General features: G+C 36.0%; 2 protein-coding genes across 3 annotated transcripts in view; both read left to right on the forward strand.

The window, feature by feature from the left end:
* Positions 1–3,709: 3,709 nt before the first annotated feature.
* On the forward strand, positions 3,710–11,098 carry pla2g3 (phospholipase A2 group III). The gene is made up of 7 exons (XM_048181317.1): positions 3,710–4,383; positions 6,477–6,609; positions 6,817–6,951; positions 8,573–8,907; positions 9,009–9,138; positions 9,781–9,906; positions 10,123–11,098. Exons 1-7 carry the CDS (start codon positions 3,843–3,845, stop codon positions 10,334–10,336), a joined length of 1,614 nt encoding a protein of 537 aa, XP_048037274.1. The 5' UTR covers positions 3,710–3,842; the 3' UTR covers positions 10,337–11,098.
* Positions 11,099–11,439: 341 nt separating this feature from the next.
* Positions 11,440–13,191, forward strand: part of ttc28 (tetratricopeptide repeat domain 28) — a 345,699-nt gene continuing 343,947 nt past the window's right edge. For both annotated transcript variants that reach the window (XM_048181318.1, XM_048181319.1), the window contains exon 1: positions 11,440–11,820. In XM_048181318.1, coding sequence (XP_048037275.1) covers positions 11,791–11,820 — 30 coding nt within the window. In that variant the 5' untranslated portion in view covers positions 11,440–11,790. The remainder of the gene's footprint in view (positions 11,821–13,191) is intronic.

Raw genomic sequence — 13,191 nt, forward strand, 5'->3', positions numbered from 1 at the left:
TAAATATGTTTTTAGTACCTTTATGGATCTTGAGAGAGGAAGTGTCATTGCTCCCTATGAAGGCCTCACGGAGCCATCGGATTTCAACTAAAATATCTTAATTTGTGTTCTGAAGATGAACGAAGGTCTTACGGGTGTGGATCGACATGAGGGTGAGTAATTAATGACAGAATTTTCATTTTTGGGTGAACTAACCCTTTAATTTAGAAAAGTCTGTTGATTTTATAGTGGCACCAAAAGTAATTGCAAAAATAACTCTTTTTATGGAAGTCCAGATTGGGCGGGTGTTATTATTTTTTATTAATATCTCTGCAGGGATGATATATTTTGTTGGCCAAACCCCAGAAACGAGCATTTTGTCACTCCCGGTTTCATTGTTCTGAAGTCAATGGGTTTTTTTTTATGGGTTTTTTGTTAAATGTCTGAAATAAGGTCTATGGTGAACAAGTTCAAAATATTTTCACATTTTATTCTATGACAAAAAATACATCAGTAATACAAATTTCTGATTTTTTTTTTTTTTTAACATTTCTTGTAAAAGGCATTTGCTAACAAGTGGCTGAATGGGGCAACATAGGTTGTTGATGACATTGACATTTTCTATCAAGTAGGTTGATTTTCCCGTAAATGTAAACATTAGACACTATCAAAAAATCGTTCTGTTTGTTTGAGCCTCTTGGCTCATTGATACAGCAATCTTTTAGAAAAAAAAAAATGATTAGACCTAAATGCATGCATCTTCATTACCTATTTAAAGGGTTAGTTCACCCAAAAATGAAAATTCTGTCATTTATTACTTACCCTCATGTCGTTTCACACCCGTAAGACCTTCGTTCAACTTCAGAACACAAATTAAGATATTTTAGTTGAAATCCGATGGCTCAGTGAGGCCTGCATAGGGAGCAATGACATTTCCTCTCTCAAGATCCATTAATGTACTAAAAACATATTTAAATCAGTTCATGTGAGTACAGTGGTTCAATATTAATATTATAAAGATACGAGAATATTTTTGGAGCGCCAAAAAAAACAAAATAACGACTTATTTAGTGATGGCCGATTTTAAAACACTGCTTCAGGAAGCTTCGGAGCACAAATGAATCAGTGTATCGAATCTCCTGTTCGGAGCGCCAAAGTCATGTGATTTCAGCCGTTGGCAGTTTGACACGCGATCCGAATCATGATTCGATACACTGATTCATAACGCTCCGAAGCTTCCTGAAACAGTGTTTTGAAATCGGTCATCACTAAATAAGTCGTTTTTTTTTTTTTTTTTTTTGGCGCAAAAATATTCTTGTCGCTTTATAATATTAATATTGAACCACTGTACTCACATGAACTGATTTAAATATGTTTTTAGTACCTTTATGGATCTTGAGAGAGGAAGTGTCATTGCTCCCTATGAAGGCCTCACGGAGCCATCGGATTTCAACTAAAATATCTTAATTTGTGTTCTGAAGATGAACGAAGGTCTTATGGGTGTGGAATGACATGAGGGTGAGTAATAAATGATAGAATTTTCATTTTTGGGTGAACTAACCCTTTAATTTAGAAAAGTCTGTTGATTTTATAGTGGCACCAAAAGTAATTGCAAAAATAACTCTTTTTATGGAAGTCCAAATGCAGAAACGAGCATTTTAGCACTCCCGGTTTCATTGTTCTGAAGTCAATGGGGTTTTTTTTATGGGTTTTTTGTTAAATTTCTGAAATAAGGTCTATGGTGAACAAGTTCAAAATATTTTCACATTTTATTCTATGACAAAAAATACATCAGTAATACAAATTTCTGATTTTTTTTTTTTTTTAATTTTTTTTTTACATTTCTTGTAAAAGGCATTTGCTAACAAGTGGCTGAATGGGACAACATAGGTTGTTGATGACATTGACATTTTCTAATAAATAGGTTGATTTTCCCGTAAATGTAAACATTAGACACTATCAAAACATCGTTCTGTTTGTTTGAGCCTCTTGGCTGGTTGATACGGCAACACTAAGTCAAACAAACAGTGTGAGATTGGGGCGGGGCTATCTATTATTTGTCTGACCAATGGCGGATGAGGGAAGTGTCTGGGAAACGTGTTGGAAAACAATATTTTTTTCAATTTTTCTTGGTGGCGTTAGTGGTGCAGAAATAACACACATCACTTTCAATAACATTAAAAGTAAGGAACATTGGCTTAACCCCACTCAACATATTATGCTAACTCATTTCTCATATCCAGAATGAGTCTATTTTCCATGTGTCTTTCTTAAGGCTGTTTTGAATGAATATCCATTACTCTGGACCAAAGAAAGAAAAAAGTGCATTAAAAAATTCCAGCTTACCGGGGTTTTGACTGTAATGGCGTAATTGCAATTATTCCAAATTGAGCTAACAGTCAGTGTAAGTATTCCTCTGAGAGCAGTCTACCTTTGAGTAAAGTAATTGTTGAATGAAAACATTTTTTAGCTTCTCATTTGATAGCAATCTTGTAATTTTCTTTAGTTTCCTTAATCTCGTTTTTCCTCATTTGACGGATGTTAGAATTACATTTACCGGTGGAAATACCACCAATAAAACAGCTGTAATGGTTAACTGATTAGGACCGCATCCAATGGTGACAGGGCAGAAACTTTGTGCGAATCAGGCGAGGTCTGCGCCAATCAGTGCAGGTGGACACGTACAACAAACTCATATGACCTTTGCATCCTCATGTAAACATTGCAGCCTCCTGCAACTGTGCAAATGGGTTCAAAATGAATACTCGCCAAGCGCCAAATGCCAAAAATTGACTTTGGCAGGTATATAAATTGGCCAGGTGGCTGGTAACTTTTTTAGAAACTGAAAGACAATAAATGATTTAAAATGCAATGGTAATCTGAACCTTACGGACATGAGCAATTCAAATCAAAGACAAGATAATGAGAATATTGGGCACAACTTTTGAGCTTTATAATGACTTTTATCATTGTGGGTAATCAGCGAAAACCTTGCGACACGTAAAATATCTTTTGACCTTAAGTCACCTGAAGGAAAAAAATAAAGAAATTTACAATACAACAATACATCCTGTGCTGTTTGTCAGTTAATATGCAAGAAAATATGCAAGTTGCAAATATGTGTTGTCGATATGCAAGAAAAAAATCCAGCTAAATAATGTCATTGTTTTAGGGACATAAATAAATAAGCAAATAAATACATTCAAAATATGGTTTGTGGCTGGTAATAAACATTTATCGATTTAAATTATTGTGCAGGCGGCATGCTAAATAAATAAGCACTTAAAGATTTTTTATAAAAATTGCACAGAATAGAAATGCTGACTAATTTAATCTGAACACATAAATGTAATAGTTTTGGATCGGATGTTTATTTCTCCTCCCATGTGGAATTTGAATCTTTTTGTCACGTTGTAAAGAATCATTTCATTATGACTAATAAGATACTAAATGTTTACTGCTGAGGGCATTGTTGACACTAATAAAAAATGATAGTGATCAGCCGGAGAGATAATTATACTCATGTGAACTCAGGAAACCTGGAGGGTTTATGATGTAATTTACATCTTATATATACATGTGTGTGCCGACATCTGTGCTTCCTAGACTGTATTTACCATAGACACACCCCCTTGTGTCATCCCACCCCGTCTGTTCTGATGTGGCCACTAGCCACAATACAAGTAATATCCCACATGCGGATCGGAGTATAAATAAGGAGGAGTTGAGATGCGCTCTCTGCCAGACCTGAGGGGTTAAAAACCCAGTTACCCTGCAGCACCTCTGGCTATTCATTCATTCAAGTACAAATTCGACTTAAAAATACACCCAAGTGTGGTGCAATTATTCCGTTTGCCATAAAAATGCAAAGCAGCCACCTTTTAAAGGCAGTTCTGTGCCTTTTCATGCTGTTTCATGCTTGTTTCAGTGCTGACAATTTTAAATCGAGCACTTACTGTATTTGGACCAGATCCACTTCAGGTGGGCAAACACAGTATGCGTTTCTCCGAAGAACTCAGACATCTCTTCTCTTGTTTGACAGCATCTGGAACAAAAACAACAGCCTTTTTAGTTGCATAACAAGTGATGAGCAATCTGTTATTGAGAGTTACCTGTCCAAGTGTTGGGAAGACAGCTCTTTCTCAGAGACCCTTGATGCACGCTTTGACATCAGTCAGCTGATTGAACCTGACGGCCCCTGTGAGGCTGCTGGTATTACGGAGGAATTTACAGCATCCGTACGCAGGGCCAGAGACCTGAAGAGCGTTGAACCTGATGGATCCGTGTACCAGGATAGCGGAGAAAGTTCCAGACAGACACTTCACCGATCGAAGCGCTCATGGATGATTCCAGGAACTCTGTGGTGTGGCTCGGGAAATAAGGCTACTGGCTTTACTGACCTGGGTAAGTCAATTTAAATGATTATTATTACTATTAAAATAATATTATATATAATATATGATAATATATATCAATAATATTACAATAAATATACAAATTGAAATTGAAATTTTCATACTTTATTGAAGTACACAACATTTTAGGATTAAAAAAAAACAAAGTTGTGACATAATTTGAAGAATACATTTTTAAAGGATTAGTTCACTTCAGAATTCAAATTTCCTGATAATTTACTCACCCCCATGTCATCCAAGATGTTCATGTCTTTCGTTCTTCAGTTGAAAAGAAATGAAGGTTTTTGAGGAAAACATTCCAGGATTTTTCCCATATAGTGGACTTCACTGGGGTTCAACGGGTTGAAGGTCCAAATGTCAGTTTCAGTGCAGCTTCAAAGAGCTCTACATGATCCCAGACGAGGAATAAGGGTCTTATCTGGTAAATTTCTAAAAAAAAAAAAATATTATATATATATATATATATATATATACAGTACAGTCCAAAAGTTTGGAACCACTAAGATTTTTAATGTTTTTAAAAGAAGTTTTGTCTGCTCACCAAGGCTACATTTATTTAATTAAAAATACAGTAAAAAACAGTAATATTGTGAAATATTATTACAATTTAAAATAACTGTTTTCTATTTGAATATATTTCACAAAGTAATTTATTCCTGTGATGGCAAAGCTGAAGTTTCAGCATCATTACTCCAGTCTTCAGTGTCACATGATCCTTCAGAAATCATTCTAATATGCTGATCTGCTGCTCAAGAAACATTTAATGTGTACAATTGTACAAAATATTTGTGTACAATATTTTTTTTCAGGATTATTTGATGAATAGAAAGTTCAAAAGAACAGTGTTTATCTGAAATCTAATCTTTTGTAACATTATAAATGTCTTTACTGCCACTTTTGATTGATTTAATGCATCCTTGCTGAATAAAAGTATTCATTTCTTTAATTTCTTTTCAAAAAAATAAAAATAAAAATTCTTACTGACCCCAAACTTTTGAACGGTAGTGTATAATGCTACAGAAGCTTTGTATTTCAGATAAATGCTGTTCTTTTGAACTTTCTATTCATCAAGGAATCCTGAAAAAAAAGTACACAACTGTTTTCAACATTGAAAATAATCATAAATGTTTATTGAGCAGCAAATCAGCATATTAGAATGATTTCTGAAGGATCATGTGACACTGAAGACTGGAGTAATGATGCTGAAAATTCAGCTTTGATCACAGGAATAAATTACTTTGTCAAATATATTTAAATAGTACACAGTTATTTTAAATTGTAATAATATTTCACAATATTACTGTTTTTTACTGTATTTTTAATTAAATAAATGTAGCCTTGTGAGCAGACGAAACTTCTTTTAAAAACATAAAAAATCTTAGTGGTTCCAAACTTTTGGACTGTACTGTATATATATATATATATATATATATATATATATATATAGCACAGTCTTGCACTGCTCTGTGATGTGCCACGCATTACGTAATCACATTGGACAGTTGGGAGTATTGCGGTAGGGCGAAAAAAATTCATCTCATTTTCTCCTCCAACTTCAAAATCGTAATTTTACCTTTTTTTTGTAAAAGGCGTTTGGCTTCGTCTTTGCACGCTCCCTTTGTAGACACAGTTACTTCTGCCTACATCACACGTGACCTTTCCAACATGATAACGTAATGTGTGGCGCATTGCAAGACGAGCATTTGTGGTTAAAAAGTATGTAATTTTTTTTTTAGAAAATGACTGATGGTTTCTCTAGATAAGACTCTTATTCCTCGTCTGGGATCATGTAGAGCTCTTTGAAGCTGCACTGAAACTGACATTTGGACCTTCAACCCGTTGAACCCCAGTGAAGTCCACTATATGGAGAAAAATCCTGGAATTTTTTTCCTCAAAAACCTTAATTACTTTTTGACTGAAGAAAGAAAGACAAACATCTTGTAATACAATTTGTAATGAAAGTTTTGTAATAAATTAGATAAAATAAAAAATAGAAGCATTTTCACTAACATTCTCAGACATATGGACCCATTTGTACAACAAAAAAATGAAACATCTTTACCTGTTCTCTTGTCTTTGCAGGTATCTTTGAAGATACTGATAATTGCTGCAGAGAACATGACCACTGTAAAGACACCATCGACTCTTTTTCATACAACTATGGTGTCTTCAACACAAATATCTTCACTTTATCACACTGCGATTGTGACAACAGGTGTGGCTTGCTTTATTCATTAGATCGGGAAAAGTGAGCATCATTTTCCCGACAAGCTTACCTGCCAACATTGAACATTCATCCAATAGTGTTGTGTTGTGTAACATGAGACATGTCCAACATAATCTGAGAGTTATTTCACTGAGCACGCGTCTTGGATTACTGTATCTTATAACATTGTAATCAGACCTTGTGATATCCATTCAGGTTCCGCCGCTGTCTCCTGGGTGTTAATAATACCATGTCCAACCTTGTGGGCTACGGATACTTCAACGTGCTAAAGATGCGCTGCTTCGAGTTTTCTCAACGGATGCAGTGTGTGCAGAGAACGTGGTGGGGCATGTATGTATTTGGTTTCAATGGACTCAGCTCTTTTCTGTTGCAAAACATTCTCACTTTTCAGAAAATAAAGCAATTATGAAGGTAAAACTAGACTTTGAACACTGAAAATTATTTGGCACATTACAGTGATTTGTACACTACCGTTCAAAAGTTCAGGGTCGGTACAAATATATTTTAAAATGTCATTTATTTCTGTGATCAAAGCTGAATTTTCAGCATCATTACTTCAGTCTTCAGTGTCACATGATCTTTCATAAATCATTCTAATCTGCTGATTTGCTGCTCAAGCAATATTTTTTGTGAAAACTGCGATACATTTTTTTAAATGCCTTTGCTGTCACAATTTAATGCATCCTTGCTGAATAAATGTTGGGCTGTTACAGACGATTATTTTGGTAATTGAGTAATCAGTTGATTAATTTGACGATTAATTGAGTAAGAGTATCTTTTTTAAAACCTAAATGCCTAATCTAACCTTTTTTAGCCCTTAAAATTGCTTAAAATACATATGTAATAGGGCTGGGACAATACATTGATTATCGATTCGTGATGCAATGAATCTGGAACGATTCTGATATTTTCAGAATGTATCGCGATTCTCTTTCTAATAAATTCTGAGCTTAGTTTTTAACAACAGATGGCACTACGTGCTTTAGAAACACATGTTTACTCTGCTTTCTTCCACTTCCTTTATACTCACCACTTAAACCTAAAATAATCATTCATAAAGTTCGAAAAGGTTGAAGCGAATTACAAGGGTGTTTGTAGTGTAACTATCCTAGAGCGCCATCTGCTGTTAAAACTAAGCTCAGAATTGATTCGAGAGAGAAAATATCAGGATCGATCCAGATTCATTGTATCGCGAATCAAGAATCGATGTATCGTCCCAGCCCTAATTAACAATAAGGCAATATTGGTTCAAATAAAGTATCAAAAGCAAGTAATCATATGGTTTTATTGAACAACACTTTAAGATACATAATATGTAATATGAATCAACTTATGTGCATTACGTAATATAACAAATGCCTGCTGAATCTGATTGGCGTAGGGTTATAAATAACCCAATCACAGCCTTTGAGATTTCACAATAGAACTATGATATATTATGATTTTTAAATGGTTTTAATATATTGTGCAGCCTTAGAAAATGGTCTAATAATGCTGTTCATGGATTCTTGTCCGTATAATACGCCACTTCCGGCATTTTGCTGGTTAATCGACACAGGTAAACTGAAATCCAATCGAGTACTCGAATTTAATCCAGGGATCGTGACAGTCCTAAATAAAAGTATTAATTTCTTTAAAAATACTTACCCCAAACTTTTGAATAGTAGTGTAAATGGTGTTGTGCACACACATCAAAAAATAAAAAATACATCATATGGGTTTTTAATTTAAATGAAGTATAGTGAATAATGACAGAATTTAAATTTAGGTCAAAATGCAAAGGGTTAAAAACCATTTACTGGCAGACACAAAACAAGCAAAAACCCATTGAACTTTGGAAATGGTTTGCTTGGAAAACTTGGCACTTTAGTGTGATTTGTTCATAATCTCCGAGCACATAATGTTGTGTACACAGTTACAGAACCTTGTTTTTTTTCTCTCTCATTGGCAGGTGTGTAAATTCAGAACTTGCTCAATACGCCGTGGTCAAAGACGCAGCAAACTACACCGACACACTCCCTGAGCAAGACATGGAGACTCTGGAAATGAGTTTCCATCAAGCAATCACTTTAGGACAAAACCAGGTCACCAAAAACATAGAAGAATCGCTTATCATGCAATCCAACGATTCCAGGAGCAGCACTGAAGAGCCGAGTCCAATTTCTACATCATCACCATGGCCATCTGTTACAACACTGCTGTCCCGGAAATCTGAAGCTTCCGTAGTCACAACATACGCACCAAAGACAACAATCCCCCAAAATAAACCAGACAGACAACATCAAGGTGAACTAAATATTACTCATATTAGATCTGTTGTAAATCAACCAAGTTCCAAGAATCTTGGAAAAGCTTCATTATTTTTTTTTTCTTTTCTGGTTTTATAGGCAAGTTTGAGATGTGTGGCCTCTACAGGGATCTGGATTCATGCCATCTACAGATCCCTGCTTTACAAGAGAAATTCGGTTTACGAAACCCTGACCTGAGAACCCTTTACCACTGTAACTGTACTGCCAGGTGAATGCACATATCCAAATGCCAACTCCATCTATCTACTAGGGATGCGTGACATTAACATTTTTATACAGTATATTAGTTGCATGACTACTAGCTGACTAATCAGTATTAAGCCCGGGGTATACTTTTTTTTTTTGTTATGCGTACGCTACTGTATGTGCACAGCCGAACACACAGCTTTACAAAGTATGCTTCATTTTGCTTGTACGCGTACACAGGCGTTTGACGCATGCGCAGTTTTGAGCAATCTCTCGCCACGAGTTACAACCCATGTAAACATCTTTGTATTCTTTCATGCTAGAGTTGTACAAACGAAGGTACATCTAAACTCTTTGCACAATATCTCGTCTATGTGGGCCTCCATCGTCGCTGTAGCTTGCATGCGTTCCGGTCTGTTCTGTTTATGCACAAAAAAATTTAATGCGTATGTGCGACATGCGCATTAATTTAAAAAAAATCCAGCAGTGCGTGTACAGTACACACATACTCTTCTGATGACGAAATTCACGTCACACGCACTGTACGCGTAAAAAGTGAAGTATACTTTGGGCTTGAAGCAACAGAATATTTAGGCTGGTTTTGGGCTAATATGAGCCTAATTTTTCTCGAATATCTACTGATATATGTTTCTTTCTTTCACAGGCTCGTCCAAAAGATCTTGTCCAAAGAACTGGATGAAACTGACCCTGTGCATTTGCTGTTGATGGACTTTGTGTCACAATCCTGTTTCACCCTACCGCAGACTGAGAACTGTCTCAATGGAAAAAGGTTGGTACAAACATTATGAATAAATATCTGGGCTGATAACAAAGGTTGGTTGATGCAGGGTAATTGTTCTTAAAGTAAATATGTGGTGCAAGGTACTGTGAATGAGAATGTGTCTACTAAACAAAGTATAATGTAATGCAAATAATACTGGAGGTGGTTCTTCCAAGTGGAAACCATTAAACAAAAAACAATCTTTGTGGTGTCTCTTTTATTTAGTTGCTCAACCCATCCACCAGAAGCACAGCTCATCCAACACTGGAGGAAAGACGTGGCAAGTGGACGACATCTAGTGGACTTCAAGCGCAAACTCAAGAGGATGAACCTCAAGCGCTCTAAGAGAAAAGACTCTCCAGTCAGATTATATAAGAAATGCATCAGGATGCACACTAAACTGCAGAGACCTCGAGTTCCTGAACGGAAACTGTCATAAAGCCCATTTTAACTCAACAAAGCAGAACAAAACTTGTAATGGGAATGGGGGAAATGTTTTTCTTCATAAAAACAATACATTTTGATGTAAAAAATTGTGTTAATATAGTACAGTGAATATATTTATATTGAGAAACACAGGGTTATAGTAGGCTATTACATTTAGCCTAATATAATAGGTCAGAGTGTCATGGTTACATCGTTATGTGGTAATTGTTATTTTACGATAGCTGCAAGGAATTATGTGCATTTAAAGCAAAATTGTGGAATCTGTCTACATTGTTGTAATAATCTGAAATGGATATTCAGCCACACACTATAGCTAATGCATCTTAAAAATTCAAAAGCAATAGAATTTTCTTTCATAACTATTTTTTGGGCCTCATGCTAAGATCGACGAGCTAGCCATAGATTTCATTCAAGTCTATCTTTACTCCACAATCCAGAGATAAACTAGATATAAGTTTGAATTCAAACCCATGCGAACTTTATACATCAGTATTGTACATCCCAAAATCATTTTCATACCTCAGAATCTGTTTTCCGTTATGTTTTTCTCCTGAGGCGCAAATTCCCGCTTATTCTCCTCAGGTAGCGGCATGCAATTGCGCATGCGCCGAAATGTCACCACTCTTGAGAATTGACGGTATGTTTTGGATAATATTTGCACTATATGTTAATTAATGCAACAAGCGAGTGTTGCAATGTATGTACATTTGTAAATAACATGTAAATGAAATTTAATAAAAAAATCTTTATATGAGTCTGAGTTTTTTTTTTTATCAAGAGGGACTTTGATCATGTTCATTTTATTTATGTATGTATTGTTTGTTGGTTGTTACAGTACATACTACATGTAGGCTATATATGTTATTAATTCAGTACCAAGGTAGGCTAGTCAAAGAACCACGGTACTGCCATTTGATACTATGGTAACATGGAATTTCTGTACATAAAAATACATAATAATAATTCGCAATCTATAATAATGGCATTTTTAACTGTAGATGCGCTGTATTAAACAGATTGCATTGGTAAGTCAATGTTTCTAGTTTGAAAATATTTTGTCACACAGACCAAAACTTATGAAAGATGCCCAAGTCAGTGAAGTGCACATAGTGATTCTGGCCTGACTAGTCACAGTAGGTAACTCAACTCCCGTCTGATGTCATAAATAGTAACTGAAGCCCTGAACTACTGAAACCATCTGAACCGCCTCTACCGGGAGGAGAGAGAGAAGAAAAACATGGCGAACTTTCCTCTGGAATAACCGTTTTCTGAAGAGCTGATGAGCGTTTCTGCAAGCGCTGTGCATGAACCGATTTGTGCATCAACACACAATCTGAATCTGAAAACGGTTTAGTCGTGGAAACGAGGCTTTTTCTCATGGATTCGGGTCGTGTGAAGTATCATGGGATGAAAGTTTGAAACAGTTGGATACTAAAGTAGGACAGGATGGAGAAACAAGGAACAAGACGCGAAAAGGTAAATAAACGCACAACTAGTGTGAAATGTGAGAGTTGATTGTGTTGTGTAACAATGTGATGCAAAACTGGATTTATTATTGCGGTGTATTTTCATTAAGAGTGGCTTTCCTGTTGGCGTGCCACAGAGTGCAGTAGCAAAGCCACCACATTTAGGCTAAAAACAGTAAATTTGACATGCGAATCAGTGTCTTAGAATCTTTCCAGCACTCTTTTTAGATCTAGAGGGATATTATGTAACTTTACATTGTGATTGAGTAACATGTCATTGTTGTTGCTGCTAACAGAGTTACAGTGTGCGTTTGCATTGGTTTAATGGACTAAATTGTCAGTGTATTTTTGAGTTAAACTTAGGCACGACTGCAAAGAAGACTTAACACTTTCGTGATGCCGGTGTTCTGACATTTCATCTCAGACTAGAGGAGATCAAAAGTTACAGTCAGTCAATAATCATTCCAGGCATCAGGCACTTTGGGAAAAGCCATAGTCTGATGAATGGTGACATATCTGGGCTGGTAAGCCAAAGGTTGTAGGTTCAAGCCCTGCACGCGTACAACTGTCATCATTGAGAATTTACTGTAGTTTACTGTAAGTTGTTGTGAATAAAAGTGTCAGATTAATGGCAAATCAATCAAGTCCTAACATCCCATCTGTGACCACTTCCCTGTCAAAAAACATAACTTTTTATCCCGTATTGAGTCTCGGGGACTAAACAACATGAATTTATATGAGTCTAAAGACACCTGCTAGATGAATAATATTTTTAAACGTCGTCTCAACAGTGCAAACAATGGTTTGTGAGCTCCCAGCATGCATTGTAATGTGAATCAAATGGATTTTGAGTAAATTATGCAGTTGCTGTTATAGGATTATTGATTTACTGTTTGCTGACTTTATTTGCGCTTTTGCTGCTGTTGTTGCATTCGCTGGTTATTTGTTTTATGTTATGTTTAGCTCAGCGTTTTACTTCTTTAAGGTTGTGCAACTAATTATTGTGCACATATTGCTTTGCAAGTTGTACTTTACAAACCATTGGAGTTGATGAAAGTTACATCTCGTTGTCATCCAGGCAACCTCCAACCGTGGTCGTTCCCAGCAGACCATGACATGTTTGGTGGTGTTTTCAGACTCGCCAGATGTTGGTGGGTGCACCTGTGTTTTCTTTGAACCCAGACTGGGAGAATGCAGAGAAAATTTCCAACTGAATCAGTCAAGGGGGTGTTTCAGAAATTCTGGGGACAGCAGATGGTCACAAAGACTTCTGGTGTTTTGGGCAGAGTAAAAAATCATCCTGAATGAAATATTTATAGTAGCAGTAATTGTCAACCATCAGCAGCGAGATAAACTTCTCTCCCATGCCTCCAGCCATATA

This window comes from Megalobrama amblycephala, linkage group LG2, assembly GCF_018812025.1.
Source record: "Megalobrama amblycephala isolate DHTTF-2021 linkage group LG2, ASM1881202v1, whole genome shotgun sequence".
NCBI lineage: Eukaryota > Metazoa > Chordata > Actinopteri > Cypriniformes > Xenocyprididae > Megalobrama > Megalobrama amblycephala.